The sequence below is a fragment of the Bufo bufo genome, chromosome 5 (genome assembly GCF_905171765.1).
Source record: "Bufo bufo chromosome 5, aBufBuf1.1, whole genome shotgun sequence".
In the NCBI taxonomy this organism is placed as follows: Eukaryota; Metazoa; Chordata; class Amphibia; order Anura; family Bufonidae; genus Bufo; species Bufo bufo.
The window spans coordinates 375,169,386-375,193,416 of record NC_053393.1 but is presented as its reverse complement, the minus strand read 5'-3'; the positions used below and the strand labels follow the sequence as shown (position 1 = coordinate 375,193,416).

Below are 24,031 nucleotides of genomic sequence, written 5' to 3'. Positions count from 1 at the left end.
GTGTCCGATCTGCATTTTTCACAGATCGCACATGGACCCATTAATTTCTATGAGTCCACAAAAAATACAAACAGTCATTCATATGCTGGATGCGTCCATTTGGCCATTGCGCAAATTAGGCTTGAGCGAATCAACCTTCGGATCATAGATACCCTCTGATGAGGTATAGAAGGCCTGTCTTGAGTATAAGCCATCAATAATAACATCCTGGACAACACCTTTAAGTAAGCAGCTACCATATACAAACAAAAACCATCAAAGGTGTAGTTACCACATATCCTAGATCTCCAATGCTTCCGAAAAACCCAGGAGCACCAGCATCCCCCTGTTGTAAGAGAATATGTGGATTATTACTCTTCTTCACATAGAAATATTGCATATGCATATAAATATATTGGTCTTATTAGATACAATATGTATAATAACATATTTCAAGTTCAGATAAATTCATTGTATTCCTAATTCCTTTTATTTCTTCGTTTGAGTACATGCTGGACCAAGGGGATTTAAACAGGATCAAGTTATATATAATCAGAATTTTCTGTATAATATTTTTACTATTTGTATTTCAATATACAAGGCGGCATGACTTGGCAAAGGAGCATGACTTAGTGAAAAAGGGACATGGATGAAAGGGGTTGTACTATGATTTATATTGATGACCTATCCTCAGGATAGGAAGAGTCCGACACCCAGCACCCTCGCCGATTAGCTGTTTGAAGAGGAGGCGGCGTTCCGTGCGAGCGCTGCTTCCTCTTCATTACACTTCTTGTCATCTTCTAAGGAGCGGCGGCGTTGTGTAATTACAAGTACTTGCTCCATTCAAGTGAATAGAGCGAGTACTTGTCATTACACTGCACTTCGGGAAAGAGCAGGAAGCAGCACTCGCATGGATCGTTGCCTCTTCTTCATAAAGCTGATCGGAAGGGTTCCCAGGTGTCGAACCTCCATCGATCAGAAATGTTTGACTTATTCTGAGGATAGGTCATGCATATAAATCGCTGTACAACCCTCTAAAGATGAACAACATGTGCCAAAAAGTGCAACAAATTTTTAGCACAAAGTAAGCCAACCAATAGGTGGTATCAAGTTAGCCAAACTGTCCAGAAATGCATCAAAGTTGCTATCCATCATGAGCTACTTTAATAAATCAGACACATCTTTAGCCTGTCTAGAATAAGCTTACACTGTAATACAGGATTAGTAAATCTGTCCCTTTGTTCCATAGGTAAACTGTCCTATAGGTCCTCCTCTCCGTGCACAGTGACTATTGCATTGAACACAAAGTATGCTTATGACACTCTTTAAAAAATATGTCAATGGAGGTAAAATACTATTGCAAAATGGACATAAAAATACACCAAATTTATTATGCCTTCTAAGTATGCTTGCATTCTGCTTTGATCAATCAAAAACTTTATAAAAGAGGCTAAAATAATTGCCATTTTAGACATAATATACAGGTCCTTCTCAAAAAATTAGCATATTGTGATAAAGTTCATTATTTTCTGTAATGTACTGATAAACATTAGACTTTCATATATTTTAGATTCATTACACACAACTGAAGTAGTTCAAGCCTTTTCTTGTTTTAATATTGATGATTTTGGCATACAGCTCATGAAAACGCAAAATTCCTATCTCAAAAAATTTGCATATTTCATCCGACCAATAAAAGAAAAGTGTTTTTAATACAAAAAAAGTCAACCTTCAAATAATTAAGTTCAGTTATGCACTCAATACTTGGTCGGGAATCCTTTTGCAGAAATGACTGCTTCAATGCGGCGTGGCATGGAGGCAATCAGCCTGTGGCACTGCTGAGGTGTTATGGAGGCCCAGGATGCTTCGATAGCGGCCTTAAGCTCATCCAGAGTGTTGGGTCTTGCGTCTCTCAACTTTCTCTTCCCAATATCCCACAGATTCTCTATGGGGTTAAGGTCAGGAGAGTTGGCAGGCCAATTGAGCACAGTAATACCATGGTCCGTAAACCATTTACCAGTGGTTTTGGCACTGTGAGCAGGTGGCAGGTCATGCTGAAAAATGAAATCTTCATCTCCATAAAGCTTTTCAGCAGATGGAAGCATAAAGTGCTCCAAAATCTCCTGATAGCTAGCTGCATTGACCCTGCCCTTGATAAAACACAGTGGACCAACACCAGCAGCTGACATGGCACCCCAGACCATCACTGACTGTGGGTACTTGACATTGGACTTCAGGCATTTTGGCATTTCCCTCTCCCCAGTCTTCCTCCAGACTCTGGCACCTTGATTTCTGAATGACATGCAAAATTTGCTTTCATCCGAAAAAAGTACTTTGACCACTGAGCAACAGTCCAGCGCTGCTTCTCTGTAGCCCAGGTCAGGCGCTTCTGCCGCTGTTTCTGGTACAAAAGGGGCTTGACCTGGGGAATGCGGCACCTGTAGCCCATTTCCTGCACATGCCTGTACACGGTGGCTCTGGATGTTTCTACTCCAGACTCAGTCCACTGCTTCCGCAGGTCCCCCAAGGTCTGGAATCGGTCCTTCTCCACAATCTTCCTCAGGGTCCGGTCACCTCTTCTCGTTGTGCAGCGTTTTCTGCCACACTTTTTCCTTCCCACAGACTTCCCACTGAGGTGCCTTGATACAGCACTCTGGGAACAGCCTATTCATTCAGAAATTTCTTTCTGTGTCTTACCCTCTTGCTTGAGGGTGTCAATGATGGCCTTCTGGCCAGCAGTCAGGTCGGCAGTCTTACCCATGATTGCGGTTTTGAGTAATGAACCAGGCTGGGAGTTTTTAAAACTCTCAGGAATCTTTTGCAGGTGTTTAGAGTTAATTAGTTGATTCAGATGATTAGGTTACTAGCTCGTTTAGAGAACCTTTTCATGATATGCTAATTTTTTGAGATAGGAATTTTGGGTTTTCATGAGCTGTATGCCAAAATCATCAATATTAAAACAAGAAAAGGCTTGAACTACTTAAGTTGTGTGTAATGAATCTAAAATATATGAAAGTCTAATGTTTATCAGTACATTACAGAAAATAATGAACTTTATCACAATATGCTAATTTTTTGAGAAGGACCTGTATTGCTGTATATGCTATGCTGGTCATGAGGTGTCATAAGAAAGAGAATAGTGTCTAACTTGCTCTTAATACAGAGGTGGACTGGCCATAGAACCTACCGAGGCACTATATTTTATGCAGTATATTTTGGGGCATTGGGGAACACAACGGGTACAGTGTCACCTGGGCCCAACACAGGCTACTGGGGGAGCTAATGGCCAGCATTAATATCATGTATCTCCATTGTGGCTATAATCATCATGCCTTCTGGTAATGCTGTATCTAAGCCTTCCCTACTGAACATCTGTAGCTAAGTATCATTCTATTTACACTATCGCCCTTGTATCATCGATCACATCTATATCTTAGCTGGACCCAGTCCAATTTTCTACCTACCTCCTGATGAGCCTGATTGTTTACAGGTGAAACGCGTCGAGGTGGATGTAATAAGATGTGCATATTTTAAAACGTGCGTATTGTATTTTGAAGTGGAATGGTGATCTCCTCAGTATCTGGACCCCCTTCCACTCTGATACTGTCTGTATAACCTGTATTTTTGATTTTCGGAAATGGGCAGGTGGTGACCACATTTATTTTGAACCACCCTCCATTCCCGATTTATCCCCATTACTGTTTTTGCATACCATCTATTTTTTCCCTGGCTAGGGTCAATCTAGGGATTTGTTAGTCTTAGGTTCGGGGACAGGGAACCCCCACCATCAGGAGGTTACCCTGGGCTGAGCAGTCTTTTAGGGCTGTTTTAGGGTAAGCATTGTGTCTGCCCTGCCCTTTCCTCAGACCCTGTCTCATTTTTGATATGATCCTCTAACTGTCTAAGTCTACCGACATTTTGTATCACTAATATATGTTCTGTTTAGGGGTCACTACTCCCCTGTCAAAAGAAATTTATATTTAATCCTTTTGAAATTGTAGCACACTCTGTTGGTATATACATACCTATACCCACTTTATCACTAAGGGCTCTTTCACACTTGCGTTATTGTCTTCCGGCATAGAGTTCCGTCGTCGGGACTCTATGCCGGAAGAATACTGATCAGGATTATCCTAATGCATTCTGAATGGAGAGTAATCCGTTCAGGATGCATCAGGATGTCTTCAGTTCCGGTACGGAACGTTTTTTGGCCGGAGAAAATACCGCAGCATGCTGCGCTTTTTGCTCCGGCCAAAAATCCTGAAGACTTGCCGCAAGGCCGGATCCGGGATCAATGCCCATTGAAAGGCATTGATCCGGATCCGGCCTTAAGCTAAACGTCGTTTCGGCGCATTGCCGGACCCGACGTTTAGCTTTTTCTGAATAGTTACCATGGCTACCGGGACGCTAAAGTCCTGACAGCCATGGTAAGTGTAGCGGGGAGCAGGGGAGCAGCATACTTACCGTCCGTGCGGCTCCCCGGGCGCTCCAGAGTGACGTCAGGGCGCCCCAAGCGCATGGATCACGTGATCACATGGATCACGTCATCCATGCGCATGGGGCGCTCTGACGTCATTCTGGAGCGCCCCGGGAGCCGCACGGACTGTAAGTATACCGCTCCCCCGCTCCCCGCTCCTACTATGGCAACCAGGACTTTAATAGCGTCCTGGGTGCCATAGTAACACTGAAAGCATTTGGAAGACGGTTCCGTCTTCAAATGCTTTCAGTACACTTGCGTTGTTACGGATCCGGCAGGCACCTCCGGCAACGGAAGTGCATGCCGGATCCCAACAACGCAAGTGTGAAAGAGGCCTAATAAAGGTATTTTTAAAAGTCACTAATTCTAAATAGCAATCTATATAAAACCCACGTGATAAAAAAATCTAACAAAAATCTAATTATAAGACAATGAGTTTTTAAAACTCTCAGGAATCTTTTGCAGGTGTTTAGAGTTAATTAGTTGATTCAGATGATTAGGTTACTAGCTCGTTTAGAGAACCTTTTCATGATATGCTAATTTTTTGAGATAGGAATTTTGGGTTTTCATGAGCTGTATGCCAAAATCATCAATATTAAAACAAGAAAAGGCTTGAACTACTTCAGTTGTGTGTAATGAATCTAAAATATATGAAAGTCTAATGTTTATCAGTACATTACAGAAAATAATGAACTTTATCACAATATGCTAATTTTTTGAGAAGGACCTGTATTGCTGTATATGCTATGCTGGTCATGAGGTGTCATAAGAAAGAGAATAGTGTCTAACTTGCTCTTAATACAGAGGTGGACTGGCCATAGAACCTACCGAGGCACTATATTTTATGCAGTATATTTTGGGGCATTGGGGAACACAACGGCTACAGTGTTGGGATGGCAAAAGGAGGACACTGTTGGGGCACAAGGATGGGGAGTTTGTGTTAAGAAGGTGGAGAAGATGATAGAAAAGCAAGAAATCTAAAATGTCTGTGTAACAAACTCTGCAGAGATGAGACAAAGCTAAAAGGAGATGTCTTAGTGGTCTTGTAAGAATGGAGAAGATGAGGAAAGAGAATGAGCAGGCATCATGCTGAAGGTAGAACTATCTCGGTGCTGTGGCTCACGTCTCACCTCCTCAGCACCCGTATCCATATTTTCTTAGAGACAACTGGAGAAGGACAGAACATGTCAGCTGGTGCTGCCCACCACAGAGGGGCAGCTACTGGTGTGGTATTTGGTTCTACTGTATTATGTACTTCGCTGTGGCATTTGATTCTGCTGCGGCAGTATTTTGCGCTGCACTGTGGCATCTGATTCTGCTGCAGTTGTATTTTGCGCTGCACTGTGGCATTTGATTCTACTGAGATGGTATTTCGCGCTGCACTGTGGCATTTAAATCTGCTGAGATGGTATTTTGTGCTGCACTGTGGCATTTGATTCTGCTGAGATGGTATTTTGCGCTGCACTGTGGCATCTGATTCTGCTGCGGCTGTATTTTGCGCTGCACTGTGGCATTTGAATCTGCTGAGATGGTATTTTGTGCTGCACTGTGGCATTTGAATCTGCTGAGATGGTATTTTGCGCTGCACTGTGGCATTTGATTCTGCTGAGATGGTATTTTGTGCTGCACTGTGGCATTTGAATCTGCTGAGATGATATTTTGCGCTGCGCTGTGGCATTTGAATCTGCTGAGATGATATTTTGCGCTGCGCTGTGGCATTTGAATCTGCTGAGATGGTATTTTGCGCTGCACTGTGGCATTTGAATCTGCTGAGATCATATTTTGCGCTGCGCTGTGGCATTTGAATCTGCTGAGATGGTATTTTGCGCTGCACTGTGGCATTTGATTCTGCTGAGATGGTATTTTGCGCTGCACTGTGGCATTTGATTCTGCTGAGATGGTATTTTGCGCTGCACTGTGGCATTTGATTCTGCTGAGATGGTATTTTGCGCTGCACTGTGGCATTTGATTCTGCTGAGATGGTATTTTGCGCTGCACTGTGGCATTTGATTCTGCTGAGATGGTATTTTGCGCTGCACTGTGGCATTTGATTCTGCTGAGATGGTATTTTGTGCTGCACTGTGGCATTTGATTCTAGTGGGGCAATATTTTGTGCTGCACTGTAGCTTTTGATTCTGCTGGGGCAATATTTTGTGCTGCACTATGGTATGATATGATATTATGTTATGATTAAGGGATCATGCACATAACCATTGCCTGTTTTGCGGTCCGCAAAATACAGATACCAGCCGTGTGCATTGCGCATTTTGTGGAACAGAACGTCTGGCCCACAACAGAACTGTCCTATCCTTGTCCGTAATACAGAGAATAGGACATGTTCTATTGTTTTGTGGAAGGGCCATAAGAAAACAGAATTCACATGGAGTATATTTCATTTTATATGCAGACCCATTGATGGGAATGGATCCGCATACGGGCCGCAAAAAGAACTACACATAAACTGAAAAAAAATCTTCGTGTGCAGGCGCCCTAAGAGATCACATAAGACACATCCGAAACATGTCAACTATTCAGACTGGGACTGTTTGTATCTTTTTCACTTGGAGGCCGGATTTTTCCACATTTGATTGGTGTTGGTGCTGTCCTGCATTTTCCGTGCCCCGGGTGAGCTAGCTATTTGCAACATTGCACTATGCTATTTAGTATTGCTAACCCTGCCTACTTGTGTTTTTCCCATCTCTTGTCAACTTGGACCTGCTACAACACGGGGCCACTTTTAGTTTTTTTTTCCAGGGCCACTTTAAGTACCCAATCCGCCCCTCTCCAAGTATATGAAAGGAAAAGACAGTTTTTTTGCTGCCTACAGCAACCAATCAGCGCTCAGCATTCATTGCTTAAAGAGGACCTTTCACCGATCCTGACATTGTGAACTAAGTATCATGACATATACAGTACAGCGGCGCCCAGGGATCTCACTGCACTTACTATTATCCCTGGGCGCCGCTCCGTTCTCCCGTTATGTACTCCTGTATGTTCGGGGACTTGGTTATAGTAGGCGGAGTCTGCTGTAGCGCTGGCCAATTGCATCGCAGAGCTCACAGCCTGGGAGAAAAAAACCTCCCAGGCTGTGAGCTCTGCGCTGCGATTGGCCAGCGCTACAGCAGACTCCGCCTACTATAACCAAGTCTCCTAAGTCTCTGCCTACTATAACCAAGTCCCCGAACATACTGGAGGACATAACGGGAGAACGGAGCGGCGCCCAGGGATAATAGTAAGTGCAGTGAGATCCCTGGGCGCCGCTGTATATGTCATGACACTTAGTTCACAATGTCAGGATCGGTGAAAGGTCCTCTCTAAACTGCTCTGGTAATGGGAGATGTGCTGTGATTGCTTGCTATAGTTTTTTCAGCACCTGAAAGCTTCTCTGGGCAGATATATCACATGGCTAAACATACACCTAATAATACAATATTAATTCATATTAAATCCATAGGTCATCATTTACAAAACACTGTTTCATTCTCAGTTTGCAGTAGGGCGTGATTATTGGCCAGCCCAAGCGTATTTGTGTTGCACATTTTGCTCCACATAGACCTTAAGAAAGAGCCTTTATGTTGCTAAAGGACTTTACCTGGAAATTTCACTGAAAGATAATAAGCTTGAAAGCCATGTCTGTGTAGTGTTGGAAATTTAGATTTTTCAGCTGGCCTCCACTTCACTTATCCCGGTTTGCCAAGGTCTTTGGAAAGGGAGCCTTGTAAACTTTGCATATTCCAAGACTAACTGTTTACAATGATGTATCTCAATCGCATTAATATTATTCTCTTCATCCCTTAAACTGGAACGTTTTCCAGACTAGGAGAACTAAAAACATACCTTCTGTCCTTTTGGTCCCTCAGGTCCTTGCTTTCCCAGTAGCCCTCGAGATCCCTGCAATAAATAATTCCATGATATCAATTCCAAGTATTATTATACTATACCATTTAGACTAATGAGTATATCGATGTTATTAGTCATAATGGATGCCAAGTTCTTTACAAGTTATTTTTGACATATCCCTTAAACCGCTGGTTCTTCGGTATTTTATCCAGGGATATCTGCACCTTTTAAGCAAATTCTGACAAGTCACTGAGACATGCCATAAGATTGCATTGCTGGGGCTGAGGGGTAAACGAGTAAGGAGTCCTATCGATTTCATTCAGAGTACGTCAGAATCAGCCTGAAATATTGGAAACCTACAAGTAGAGCTAAAGGAATACATGCTGAAACTCATTTACAGCAGAGCTTAGTGGGGTCTCCAGTTTATGAAAGCAATCCATGTCAGTCACTGCCTAAAAACACATATCCTTAAACGGGTTATCCCATAATTAATGTAAAAAAATAAATAAATGAAAATCTGATATCCTCTAGTGTGGGGATCAGCAACTTCCGGCACTCCAGATGTTCAGAAACTACAACTCCCAGAATCCTTTTTTTACTTCGTTGGGAGTTACAAGAACAGCTGAGCGAGTATGCATGCTGGGAGTTGTAGTTTCACAGCAGCTGGAGTGCCCAAGGTTGCTGAACCCTGATCTAATACATGACAATATCTTTCTAAAAACTAAAACTAAAATTTCATTTATGGATATTTTTATGCTACCGCATAAAGCTTTTTCAGCTATAGTAACCACATAATGTAGCCGTTCTGTGCCCCCTCCTGCTTTCTCCTCATCCTTCTTCTGTCAGTCCCTCCCTCTTCTTGATTGACAGGGCCAGGCGAGATAACTCTGCAAGCATCTGCCCTGTCAATCAAGAAGGAGAGCTGGCAGAGGAAGCAGGAGGGTGCACAGAATGGCTTGGGATCGCCCTCAGGGCACTTAAGTGCTCATTTGCATATGAATAAAAATACCCTTTCTTCAGAATGAAGCAATAGATCTCTAAGTGAAGGTATCATTACAGTCAGCTGACTAGTTCTACAAGACATTGTGCCCGGTTCAACAGTGAACTTCCTGGTGACAGATTCCCTTTAAAAAATGTAGTGATGTTAGAAAGGCTTAAATGATGAAAAATTGAATTAAATTGTTCGCCGAAGTTTACATGTTAAACTTCTTCTGAATATAATACATTGTCAACATTTGAAGGTATACGTCAATTTACCTTTCCACCAGGAGGCCCATCTATACCAGTATTACCAATCTTGCCAATGGCACCCTGGAACAAAAAGTTAACAAAGATATTAAACAATATGGGTCCCAGAACAGATCCCTGAGGTACCGCACTGGTAACAAGACCATGGTCTGAATATACTCCATTGACTACAACCCTCTGCTGTCTGTCCCTCAGCCACTGCCTAATCCATTCAACAATATGGGAGTCCACGTACAGCCTTATTCTACATAATTAAAAAACGAATCTTTATTTCATGATGGAATAACCTTTGGATGGTAATATATTTTCCTCAAAACATTTTTTTTTTTAACAAATCTTTATTTATGAATTACTGCGATTTACAAATTCAAGAAAATAAAGTGCATGACATATTCAAGAAACATTAACAAATATGAACATTACATCCTTGGGTCAGAGAATATCATAAATGATATTTAGTGGGTAAGACAATACATCACGTGTGGTAGATATAAGATGACGTATACATTATGAATTGTGGTATGTTTGTAGACATGTTAGCAGATTAATACATAGAATGCATTACTGATAAGCATAAGGTTATGGTGAAAAAGAAAGCTACTATTTTTAATTTAATCTTAGATTCTCTTTTGAACAATAACCCATTATTGTAGAGAGAAGAAGGGGGAGGGGGTTAGGGTTCCATTACGCCGTTAAGCCCGCACACATTCATTCAGTTGGTAGGATAAACAGTGTATGCATAAGCACAATAAGTTTTACTCACTATCAGCAGGGTTAGATGACATTCCCCTTGTTAAAGTATTTTGATTTTGATTTTTAGTTTGCCATTGCAGCCATGGAGCCCATATTTTCAGGTGTTTTTCGTGTGATAGAGATTCCCAGCTAGATAGCTCCTCCAACAAGCGAATTTCCTGGACTTTGTTGATCCAGTCTCCACTTGTTGGAATTAAGTTGGTGAGCCAGTGGACTGGAACTAGAAGCTTTGCTGCAGCTATAAGGGATGGTAAAAGGGAATGTTTGGTGAGAATGAATTTTTCATTAGGGAGGTTTAGTAGGACCACTAGGGGAGTCAGTGAGGATGAGGTAGGGATGATTTCCAATATGTTCCTAGAAATCATTTCCCAATATGGTTTTATCAGGGGGCAGGTCCACCAGATGTGCAATAGGGTGCCGCTAGAATTTTTACATCTCCAACATTGTTCTGTATACGAGGGATCCATGGCATGCAATTTTGCTGGCGTATTATACCACCTAGATACTAACTTGAAGGCATTTTCTTGGATCCTTATACACCGAGAATATCCATGTGAGTGGCGTAAAATCTTTTCTACCATTCCCTTATCAAATGTGGTGTTAAGGTCCTTTTCCCAGTGGGAAATAAACCAAGGTTTTTCTTGGCCCTCTTCCTCCAACAACTTATTGTATGTCTTAGATATAGCTCCTTTCTTGTTCCCCTGACTTAGTAGACAAGTATCATACCATGTGGGGTCTAGTTTGCTAGGGGTACACGCCAGGTACAGATTGCACATCTTTTGGAACTGCGAATATTGAATGGACGACCAAGGGATATGAGGGAATTTTCTTGACAAACCTTGAGCTGAAGGGATTAATCTTTTTTCCAGGATATCCCCGATTGCTACATTGCCCATTGCCTTCCATAGACCTAGATCGTCTTGAAATCCCTGAGTGACCAAATACGGGACGTAGCATATGGGAGTGTGCGGTGATATGCACGGGGAGTTACGCAGAAGCGGTGATATCTTTGACCAAGTGGCCATAACTCCTTGAAGAGGGTCCAGGCCCCTTTTGCTTATGATGTGGCTCGTCACTAATTTTGGGTCCCATAAAGCTGCCATTCCTTCAGGGCCTAGTATAGTCCTAGCTAGCTTACAGCCGAGTTTTGTATTTGTATGGTTACAAAGTTCGGAATGCAGCCTAAGCTGGACCGCTCTGTAATAAGCTGCAACATCAGGGAGACCAAATCCTCCTTTAAATATGGGTTTGGTGAGGATCTTGTATGCTAGCCTAGGCCTACATCCCCCCCATACAAAAGAGGAGAATAGACTTCTGAGTCTAGCTAGGAAAGATTGAGGAAGGGGTATGGGCAAGGTCTGAAGAGTGTATAGTATTCTAGGAAGCACATAGGTCTTCAGTAAATTTTTCCTCCCCAACCAGGATAAAAAAGGGATTTTTATATCAATTAGTTGTTGTTTTATACTGTCGAATAATGGAATGTAGTTTTTGTGGAATAATAAGCTAGGGTCTTTGGTTATATTAATACCAAGGTACTTTATGTGGGAGTTATTCCACTCGAATGGGAAATCCCTCTCCAATTTCATGACAGATGTATGAGATATATTAATACCCATTGCCGTACATTTGGCATGATTTATCCTGAAATTGGAAAGGGCTCCGTATACTTCTAGCTGCTGTAAGAGGGATGGGAGTGCCTTTTCAGGGTTGGTCATAAATATGAGCATGTCGTCTGCGAAAGCGGCGACAGTGTGTACATCCGTACCTATTGTGAGTCCCTGTATCTCAGGATCTTGTCTCAGTGATTGTAGAAAAGTCTCTAAGCACAGAATGAATAGAGCGGGCGAGAGTGGGCAACCCTGACGTGTTCCGTTTAAGATTTTAAAAGGGGGTGACAAGATGCCATTCACCTGAACCTTTGCGGAGGGGTTAGAATACAGAGACAGCACCGCCCCCACAAATTGCGGGGGGAGGCCAAACTTATGTAGTGTGGCTTCCATAAAATCCCAGGCGACTCTATCAAACGCCTTTTCGGCATCGGTACTTAGGTACACAAGCTTTTTCCCCTGTTTTAAGGCAAATTGTTGAGTCTGAAGAACTCTAAAGGTGCTGTCTCTGCATTCCCTGCCCTCCACAAAGCCTGATTGTTCGGGGGATATAATCTCCGGGAGTAGGGGTGATAGTCTATTGGCCAGGATTTTGGCCCATAGCTTGATGTCTGCATTTAGCAGAGAGATTGGCCTGTAACTAGAAGGGACTTCGACATCTTTACCCGGCTTAGGTATCACAACTATATGTGCCTCTAGGGCCTGATTGGCTATAGTAGAGCCACTTAAAAGGGCGTTGAAAAAACTAACTAGCTGTGGGCCCAAAACCGGGAAAAAAATTTTGTAATAGGCCACCGTGAACCCATCTGGGCCTGGGCTCTTACCCGAAGGTGTTGAGTTCAGGGCTTTTTTTACTTCTGCTAATGAAATGGGGGCCAACAGTGATGATTTGGAAGCGTCATTTATGGTGGGAAGTTTTAGTGTCTCTAGGAATTGCTCAATCTTCCCTTTCCGGTCTGTTTTTACCTCCTCCTGTTCTTCCCCTTTAAGGTTGTATAGGTTATGGTAGTAATCTCTAAAGATCTTTGATATATCCCTTGAGTCAGTCATAACCGATCCCGTTTGTGATTTCATGCGCTTAATGAAAATCTGATCATTTTGTTTTTTAATAAGAGCCGTCATTATTTTTCCGCCCCTGTTACCGTGAACGTAATGTTTGTGTTTCACTTTTAGGTATGCTTTAGACGCCTTAATGTTTAACAGCTCCCGTAACTCTCGTCTTGCTATTTTTAGCTCCTCTAGATCTCTAATTGCACCAGACCGTTTGTGGGACGATTCTAGGGAGGCAATGCGAGATAAGAGGTCTGACATTTTACGTGTTCTTAATTTGCTAATGTGGGACCCCAGTGCAATAAATTCACCTCTAATCACCACCTTATGCGCCTCCCATATTGTTGCCTGGGATACATCGGGCGTTGTGTTGGTAGAAAAGTACGATTGTAACTTCTGTGATATGGAGTCAACCCTAGACTGTGAATCTAAGAGGGTGTGGTTTAACCTCCAGGTCCACTCCCTGCTACATAACTCAGGAAAGCTAATGACAAGGGAGACCGGCGCATGGTCAGAGACCGTGATGTTGTGGAGAGTAGAGGACTTGATAGCAGGTAGGTATTTATCCTGCACAAACAGATAATCCAACCTCTGGTATGATTTGTGAGGGTTTGAGTAAAAAGTGAAATCACGTCTGTCACCATGCGCCGACCTCCAGACATCACTAAGGTGCAAAGATCTAAGACGTGAATGAACTGTCCTGAGAGCCCGAAATGAAACAGCAGATTTCTGGGCAGAGGAGTCAAGTAAAGGATTCAGAGTTAGATTGAGGTCGCCCCCTATCAACAATAGCCCCGCAGCGAATGTACCTATCTTGTCTAGTGTTTCAGTCAGCCAATCAACCGTCTTCACGTTTGGTGCATAGAGATTACATATTGTGACGGTTACGTGTCCTATCTCTCCCTTCAATAAAAGGTATCTCCCCTCTGGATCTTCCACTGCAGAATTAAAAGTAAAAGGGGTGCCCCGTCTGAAGCCTATACTGACTCCTCTGGCCGCAGAACTGCTGGAGGTAGCATGATACCACATATTAAAAGGGCTGTTTTCTAAGTTAGGGACGTGCGAATGGGAAAAGTGGGTCTCTTGGAGAAGTATTATATCCGCACCAATTCTCCTAAGAACCTGAAACACTCTACTACGTTTTTTAGGGCTATTACATCCATGTACGTTGAAGGTGTTAAAGCATAAAGTTAATGGAGCCATCTTATAATAGTGATAATCTGCATATTTAGGGCATTTGTCTTACTCGACCACTTTGATGTACCAAACAGGATGAAAAACCAATACAAACAGTATTTATAGTTATAACTTAAAAATAACATAGAAGTACGGCCTTTTGGGCCGGGGGGGGGGTAAAGAATTGCACATGTAGAAACCATGTGCATCCCAACCAGCCCAGCACCTCACTTCTAAACCTCGTGCGTATTAGTATATATAATACCCCAATAATAAGGCTATGTTAGTGCTATAATAAAGCTATTATACCAAAGCTATAATAAAGCTATAATACTAAGGCTGTTATAAAGCCAACCTGACCAACATTTTTGTTGAAGAAGGAGGACATAATGCATAGCAGCATGACAGAGTGTAGCAATAGGCACTATAGCCCAGCTGGGCAAGCACCCTTGTCTATCAAGATGCTAATAAACTAGTGAGTGTCAGTAATACTGATTATCATGGAACATTTTTAAAAGACAAGGCAAAGTAGACCCAATCAGGGTTATTAACAGCTAAACGGGGTTATTAACAGCTATACAGGGGCGCATTACCACTGTGTCAGAAAATGCAACCCTACTGTAGGATAGAAAGAGAGAGAGATGCATTAACACTGAACCCTTAGTCCGGGACTCCCTGCGGCCATGTTCTTTTATTCTTCCCGGATCTCTGGGGCTTCGGCTTCATCCATCTAGACGCCTGGGGAAGCGGTGGAAGATCATCCGCGGGCAGGACAGGTAACCAGGAGGGGATCTCCACCGGAGGTTGTTGAAGCGCTTCCCAGACGGGTGGTAAGTCCTCCGGTAAACGGACCGTGTAGCGGCGGTTCCCTATCGTGATTGAAATCCCAAAGGGAAAGAGCCATCTGTATGGAATTTTGGACGACCGTAGGAGGTCAGTGAGAGGCTTCAGTAATCGACGCTTTTGCAACGTGGATGCAGCTAGATCTTGGTAGATTTGCACTTGCACTCCTTTAAGTTTCACTTCCCCTTGTTTCCTAGCTGCTTGGAGAATTAATTCAGTGTCTCTGAAACTTAAGATACCGCAAATTATATCTCTCGGGTTGTCTCTGGTCATTGGTTTCGGCTTCAATGCTCTATGTACCCTTTCCACAGTAATATGTGGCGCCTGTTCTGGGCCTAGTAGCGTATTAAAGAGGGAGTCCATTATTTGAAAAAGATCTTCTTTATCCTCCGCCTCTGGTAGCCCCCTGAGCCTGATATTCCTTCTTCTATTTCTGTTCTCCTGGTCTTCCATCTGAAGCAGGAGCGTGTTCATCGCCCTGGCATGCGAGGTCAAGGAATCTTTTACAGACGCATTAAAGGTTAGTATGGCGTCCTGTGATTGTTCAAGCGCCTCGACGCGGTCACCTATGTGGTGCACGTCTGCTTTGATCGCCCCCAGATCCGCGGCCAGAGGGGCTAGTGCTCGTTGCAGAGCCTCCTCAAGGATTTCCCTGGTGAGTCCTGACCTTTCGTCAGTGTGCGGTGTCCCCTCATCTTCCGGGACCTGGGCAATAGCATGGTCTCCTGTGGCCTCGCCGGGAGGCTTCGGCGCCATCTTAGAAGGTCGTGCCGGTGGCTGTGCTGTCGATTTACTTAGGAATCTGTCCATCTCTGAATTGGGGTTCGGGTTCTCTCTGCGTCCCGGTGCAGCCTGCATGCAATCTTTTGACTGTATCTTCATGCCGGGGTCAGGGTAGCGCTAAAATGAGGTTTAGACGGGTGCTGGTGGCGAGAGCTCTGCTAACAAGCAGCCGCCATCTAGCTCGGTCAGGCCACGCCCCCCCCTCAAAACATTTTATATAAAAAAATCTGATCACAGCACAGTAATTCATATCACACTACCTAACACCCTGCACTGGCTATCTCCCACTAACTATCTGTATTATATATATATGAGCTAACTATCTAGTGTAATTGGATAAGGAATAGGATCCAGATGAAAGCACAGAGCACAGCAATGACACTGCTCTCTCTCAGAACTGCAAAAAACTGTAGAAAATGGCTGCTGGGGAGTTTCTTATATAGTAAGGGGTAGGCAACTTTCCTACTGGTTGCTAGGGATGTTGCTAAGCTCAGACAAAGACATTGCAGCCTTCTCATTGGCCCACAAGCAAGAAGCAGTGAGGGTACTGATGGAAAATAAAATCTAGAATGTTCGCGATTACGAAGATATAGCACTATATTCTAGATCTTCATGAATTCTCGGAGTGACGATATTCTCGATAAAAATTTGTGATTAGAATATTCGCGATCAACACTAGCTCTGATACCATAATGGGCCTCAAAAATCCAGGAGAAAAAAAAAACTGTTTGGCTGATTTGGAGCTAATAGTTTGCCAGCAGGGTCTATTTCTGTGATTCAAAACCTAGTAAACTTTATGTTTAATGACAATTAAACTTTTGATGATATCGAGGTTGGGCCTCGGGAATCATTTCCTCTCGTTGGCCCCAGGAAGCCCAGTACGAAACTGGAAGGGGCTTTCCAGTTGGGATCATCCCTTTATGTATTGTTGTAAGGAAATGTCTGTTCTAGTTTTTGTATTTTTTTCAGAACTATTACAGTCATAAAATTGTGATATTACTGAGACTGAAGACAGAGGGGAGTATCCATCTGTTATCCTACCCTCTAAGATGACTACATATAGGTTTTAACTTACTCACCATATCTCCTTTCTCACCAGATTCTCCTTGTGGCCCTGTAAGTCCAGGTTCACCCTGTAACATAGAAGAGTCATTAGTCTAGTGTCTATGTCAATCCTTAATTGTATAGCAAGGCTCATTTTCTATAGTGTGCTAGAAAAGAGTGTGGATATGCTGCTATGCTATTGGTGTGTAGTGAAAGACCTATCAGTGAAGCTGAGCTTGACATGGAGAAGATGATGGGGATTGCCCTCATGGCTCTTATCCCCATTTCCGGCATAATACATAGCTGTCTGTAACCAGGGAGCCAGTTAGGATTTCATGCTGCCTGTGGTAGGAACAAAGCTCCTGACAAAGAATTATGGGTTTAGGGTTATCTTTCACGCTCTCTTTTTACTTTGTTCTATTATTGTATTGAATCTTCCTTTTTCAGTTTATAGGTTTGATCATCGGTTTCTGATTTGTGTGGTTACTAACCCCTATCTTCAATTATTGGATGATGTGATAAATGACAGAATTCTCAGTAATAATTCTTTTTACAGTTTCCTCTAAACTGGAAAAGTGTCTATGAAGTCCTGGGAAGTAATTTCTGTAGCTGTGCTGGTATGTAATGCAGTGCACTGTGAAATTTGTAAGAATTTCAAACTGCGGATTACAGCTTAGAGCTATGGCTGCCACAAGCTCATAAAATGGAAATAAGAGTGACCTACTAAGGCAGTGATACTATCCGCCTGTAAGGCTGGATGTCCATAGGATGGTTGCAGCCCCAGCTGCAATGGCCAATTATCCCATGAGTTTGCAGATTAAAAGAGGTATGGTACCATGCGTGGCTGCCCAGTGGAACCCCAGCCGAAGTGTACTGAGAAACCACCACATACAGAAGACAAAAACTTTCCCTTTCATATAGAAGCAACGTACAATACAATTGCTTAGTTATTCCAAAAGATGTCCAATTACATTTAGGACTGACTGGGCCACTGAAGAACGTACCTTTGGCTATTGCCTATAAACCTATCAGCCACAATGCTTTTTGCCATTATCTATCTGGGGTCTATGAGGCATTTTTTTTCTTCCATTTTAAGGCAAAATAGTCTCCTCAGTGATGTTCTCAGCTCAATAGGCTTCAACTGCAGATGAAGAGACGTGCCCATAGTTTATCACAGAGGCACTTTCATGGATTTACTGTAGTCTAATTAAAAATAGGTTGCTTGGTGAAAAGAGGTGCACTGTGTTCATAAATTGGTGCATCTTATGCTGTCAATGCACCAGAGACTGATTAGATTTACATATTGCATGTAAAGTCTACATATAATTGCATATTTTCTGTTTCAGGATTCATATTTCAGTGAAGTCTAACAGCGGAAGTGTGTGTCACAGTGGTATTCAACCATGCTAAAACACTGCCACTGAACTAAGGCATCTATCCCAACTTGGATGGAAAGAAAAACATTGCAGACTGACTAGGTATAGAAAGGAAAAGATTATTCCAGCTGATTATAGTGTCATCTTCTACCCTCAATACTAGTATGGAGTACAGCTAGCAAGCTGGAGTTACTGAATATAGTCTCTCAAATGTATGCTATTCTACCCACCAGCTGCTGCTAGGTGGTCGCCCCCCGAGGACAAAAGAAGAGTTTGCAGGAATCTATGACCTGCAAACTATATTTTCTCTCGGGAAAGGACAGCCACCTAGTAACAGCCCCTATCTTGACCTCCCATTTTTAGGCCTGACCTTACTCTCAGAATTATTACCACATGTTATCTAGGTATAACCAATGACAGTTCCTGGGGGTTGTTTGTAGTCTAACCACAAGCATAACATAGGCACATTTCTCCACAAAGACCATAACATATGTGGACTAAAAGAAGTTGTAATTATGGTTTTCTATCTCATTGCAAGCTCCTGCATGCTATGATGTTACAGGGGATAGACATTCTTTATATTCTAGATACACCTAAGACTGAACTCATTAACCCAAAAATACACACATTTTACTGAATTTACAATAATTTGGTTGCTTTCGATCAAATAACTCAAACATGTCTAATGAATGAATAAGTAATCGCCTCAGAAAAATCCTGAAGAAAGGTTCTGCCTGGGTGGGATTGTCATCTGAAGTGAAGCCCCATCCCCAATCAGGACTTTCTCTAAAGCAGTGATTATTTGCACAGTAATCGATCACTTTATTCAGATGACATTTAGGAGGCAGTCACCTACCCGGTCATCTGCTGCTAAGTGGCTGTCCTTTCTTTCCCTGGTGTAATTTGCAGTCAGCAAATAAGCAAACATCATTTTGAGAGCATTTATATTGCAAAGATGCTTAACACTAGTGATGAGTGGCAGGGGCTATATTCGAATTCGCGATATTTCACGAATATTTTGTAGAATATTCGTCATATATTCACGAATTTCAAGAATTCAAGATTATTTTATTGAATGCGAAAAATCGGCAATGTAAAAATCGCGTAATGTGATTTTGTAACGCGAAATACAGGCGTGGGTCACTTTGGCTACATTTTTCAAGCTGCTAGAAGTTTCCTGAGACTGGAGAAAATGGTTGGCACGGCAGAACATTACAATAGCTTTATATGCAGATAGAGTCAAGTGCTCCAATATATTCGCGATTGCACTAATCGGCAGTGATTCAAATATTTTTTCGTACTATGTGCAACTTCACATTTTAGCAGGTCTGACTACAGATTACTGATTGGTGCACTAAGTATTGTTGTGAACTTGACATTGCTTCCTTCTCATTGGCCCACAAGCAAGAAGCAGAGAGGAATCAGGTGTTCAGATGGAAAAAAAATGCTGAATATTCGATATAACGAATATATAGCACTATATTCTCGAAGTGGCGATATTCGCGAATAATATTCGCTATTCGAATATTCGCATTCAACACTACTTAACACATGTCCTTGATATATTTTGGTGAATTTAGCCATTAACGACAAAGGAAATGTCATACTCTAAGGACAGTTCTAGTAGTTCAGTAGCTGTAAGGCAGGCACTATTGCCTCCAACATCTGCAAATTTATTGGGGGCTATGGTACAGACCACATTTTACCTTCTTTCCTGGTAAGCCTTGTATTCCCTTTTCTCCAGGAACACCAACATAGCCCTACAACATGAACACAGAAACATTAGTCAGCTTAATTGGAAACATCATTGAATTGGTATTATGGACATGCATACCAAAGAGGCAACATGAGAGGAGAGGCCAGAGCATGCCCCCTTCTCAAAAATCACAGCAACATTAACAAGTGAGGAAGAAATAGTTTCCAGGTTCCAGGTGGCAATGTTTCCAGGTCCTCAATGGTTAGCACTGTTGCCTTATAATACTGGGGGCCTGGGTTCAAATCCAAGTAAGGGCAGCATTTGCATGAAGTACGCAAGTTCTCTCTGTGTTTGTGTGGGTTTCCTACAGGTACTCTAGCTTCCTCCTAAAGACATTCTGATAAGGACTCTAGATCTTGAGCCCCACTGGGGACAGTGAATGATGATAAATGCCTATAAAGCGCTGTAGAATATGGTAGCGCTATATAAGCAAGAGAAATAAAATAATCCTGGATAGAGGGTTGTGGTGGCAGCAAACAGTACAGTGTCACCTTTGCTGACATAATGACCAGGGATGAGCGAATCGACTTCGGATGAAACATCCAAAGTCGATTCGTATAAAACTTCGTTCTAATACTGTACGGAGCAGGGGGTCCGTACAATATTAGAATGTATTGGCTCAGATGAGCCGAAGTTATTGCTTCGCAAAGTCTCACGAGACTTTGCGCAATAGCTTCTTAAATTAATTTGTACTGTAAAAAAAAAACATTTCCCGAACTTGGGTTCGGTTCCAAGTGGATTTATGAAGTTATTGCGAGAAGTCTTGCGAGACTTCGCGAAGCAATAACTTTGGCTCATCGAAGCCAATACATTCTAATACTGTACGGAGCACCTTCTCCGTACAGTATTAGACGGAAGTTTTATACGAATCGACTTCGGATGTTTCATCCGAAGTCAATTTGCTCATCCCTAATAATGACATATTTGGATTATTTAATCATAGTAGATACATTTTGAAAGCTAAGCCAAACGCTGAATTGTACCTGTATTTTGATACAGTGGTCTCAGGATACACTATTTTCAACATATAATGGTCTTCCCTGGGTCATCGTAAGTTGAAACCACACTCAACATATAATGATTTAACCAAACAACATGGGTATTTCTCTGGTAAAACACATTTATTGGTTGTCTAGCAGCTCCTCTTTACAGTACAGTGTGGTACTACATGTTATGTACTGCCTTCTGTCAGTGCCAGGATGAGCTGCTCATTTAGACGTCCAATGAGGGCGACTCCATTTTATTTCTCTAGTCTACTGTGTGTTGTATGGGACCCTGAAGAAGTTCCTATCCTCATCACAGAAAGTTATTTACAGCTTCTACTTATGACTGTTAGGGCTGTTTCACACGAGCGAGTCCATTGTGGGAATCGCGCTCCGTGTGGGAGTGTGATCCTCCGCTCTGGACTTGCAGGAGCACGGCATTATCATGATTTATAATGCTATGTGTCTCTGCATGGCCTTATTTCTACAGAATCATAGTGAGATAAAGCTGTCACTATGATTCTGTAGAAATAAGGTCAAGCAGAGACACATAGCATAATAAATCATGATAATGCCGTGCGCTCCTGCAAGTCCAGAGCGGAGGATCACACTCACACACGGAGAGTGATTCCCGCAATGGACTCGCTTGTGTGAAACAGCCCTTATATGTAAAGCCTGTATTAGACGGGCAGATTTTCTGCCAGGTGATCGCTAACGAGTGTTTGTAGTAACGCTTGTTAGCTATCATCTGGCAGTGTAATACTGCCACCGATGCATCGGACAATAGTGATCTTTCAGCATGCTTAAAGATCACGATTTGCTGGCAGCAGATCGTGGTATGAAATCACGATCTGCTGCAGGCAAATAACTAGACAGCATGGGAATGAGCCATGGCATAACAATCGCTCCTCCACATGCTGTAGAGGAGATCGCTGAATGTAATAGCAGCCGCCTTCTCCGCTAGCGAGCAGTCAATTGTCGGGAAGGAATGCTTCTCTCCCGACAATCGCCTGCAGAATCGGGCTGTGTAATACAGCCTAAGGGTCCATTCACACGTCCGTAGTGTATTGCGGATCCAGAATACTCCCGGCCGGCACCCCCATAGAACTGCCTATTTTTGTCTGCAATTGCGGACAAGAATAGGACATGTTCTATTTTTTTACAGAGCCGCAGACCTGAAGATCGGGGACACGCTCCGGAAATGCGGATGCGGACAGCACACTGTGTGCTGTCCACATCCATTCCTACCCCATAGAGAATGAATGAGTCCGCACCCGTTCCACAATTTATCTGCTTATTTTTCTTAAATCTTCATCTTTTCTTATTTTGGGATGACACTTTGAGGTTAGTTCTCCATAGAATTATGGTCTCAAGTTCCAATGGTTTCAACATAGAATGGTCGTCCTGGAACCAATTAATATTTTAACTTGAGGGACCACTGTATTTTCACATATTTTATATTTGAACCACCACCAATCACTAGAAAAAGGGCTTCTGAGCCCTCATTCCTCTTACTATGGGCCATCAATATCAGACTGTGGGGGTCTGACATCTGCCGCCCCCCCCCCCCCCCCCCCCTTCCCGAGAGATCAGATGAGCAAGTACTGCAGCCTCTTCATTAGCAGGCACAGTGCTGTACATTTTGTAGAACTTGTGCATGGTGCTACAGCTTTTTCCAGCTATATCTCATTCAAGTGAATGGGACAGAGCTATGTGTACAGAATGTATGTCACTGCTTGGTAATGAAGAGGCCACAATGGTCACCTGAGTGCCATGGGTTCTTCAAAAAGCCGATATTTGGGGTTCCCAAAGACAGTCCCAAATGGTTCTGATACCGATGATGGATGGGCCATCAAGATTAAAGCCTTTTTATGTACAAGCATGTTCGCATTGACAAACTTTGAGCTTATCATTAATTTGAACCAATAGGAGGGTTTTAATTAAGTTACATTTAATATGCTGCACAGTATGAGTATCTTGTGGGTTAGTTTGCAATAGTTAAGACATTTTATTTAATTTTTTAAAGAAACAGATTTTTTCTTAATTGTGTATATGGTATGTATCTTGCAACTGGCCTCAGTGTCTAACCTAAAGCTTATACTGTATATCATCAATATAAATCAGTTCACACTAACCTTTGGCGCAGTAAAAGCCAAAATATACAGGGATGCATGCCGTGCATGCAGTTTTTAAAGGAAGAATAAAAGTGAAGTTTAAAATCACCCATGGAATCCTGCTGCTGGAGTTGTTTCCGCTGAACATACCTTAAGACTGCTCTGGACTTTTACAGGCATGAAATGTGGTGCGAGACAACATTGTGGGTGACCTGACACATTTTTTTACAAGGATAAATCTATGACTACATTAGTTATCTACATAATAAAGATATGGGCCAGCACAGTGATAAAAGGAATGCCTAGATAGGTATCACAGGAGTCAGGAAAGCCTCCGTTATTCCTGTTCAGTTCCTTTTTACCCCTCAGAGCTCCATCAAGGCATAGCATCCAGCCAACCAACTAGTACCCTGCTCTGTACTAACAGGAATCTCTGGTTAGACTGGTAAGAGTTGACCTAATTTGCATACAATTTGAAATAAGACAATACACAATAATTTTCAGTAAGTACAACTGAGGACTTACAATGTCTCCTGCGAACCCAGAAGGACCGTCAGAACCATCTTGACCTGGGTCTCCCTGTTCAGAAATGCACAGAGAAGTAAAATGAACAAGTTTATTATAACATTTTATCCAAGAATACTCAACCATTTCAAGTTCAAGATTTGTTCTTAGTTAGTCAAGTTGCACTACTAAACTTAAAGGGGTTGACCAGGTTCAGAGCACCTCTGATATGAGCATTGGAGCATTTCATGTGTGGTGTACGGGGACTGTAATGCCCGTCACTACAGAAGGGTCACTTGTGTGCTGTCGTCCCCCTTATTTATGGGGAAGTTGGTATAAGTCGTCTTTATAAAATGTAATGTAATGTAATGCTATGTACTTCCCTGTTACTTTGAAATTTGCATGTGCAGGCCTGCTAGGGGTGTCATTCCAGCTCTTAGTCACAAGAGGGAGCTAGGGAGCCCTAGTTTATATAAGGCCCAGTCAGGGAAGGAGAGG

General features: G+C 42.5%; 1 protein-coding gene across 1 annotated transcript in view; it reads right to left on the bottom strand.

Moving 5' to 3' along the window:
* Positions 1-24,031, bottom strand: part of LOC121002530 (collagen alpha-1(IX) chain-like) — a 107,357-nt gene that overhangs the window by 45,484 nt on the left and 37,842 nt on the right. The window contains exons 11-16 of the mRNA XM_040433975.1: positions 23,555-23,608; positions 19,883-19,936; positions 16,836-16,889; positions 9,554-9,607; positions 8,294-8,347; positions 272-325 (exon numbers count right to left, since the gene is read on the bottom strand). Coding sequence (XP_040289909.1) covers positions 272-325; positions 8,294-8,347; positions 9,554-9,607; positions 16,836-16,889; positions 19,883-19,936; positions 23,555-23,608 — 324 coding nt within the window. The remainder of the gene's footprint in view (positions 1-271; positions 326-8,293; positions 8,348-9,553; positions 9,608-16,835; positions 16,890-19,882; positions 19,937-23,554; positions 23,609-24,031) is intronic.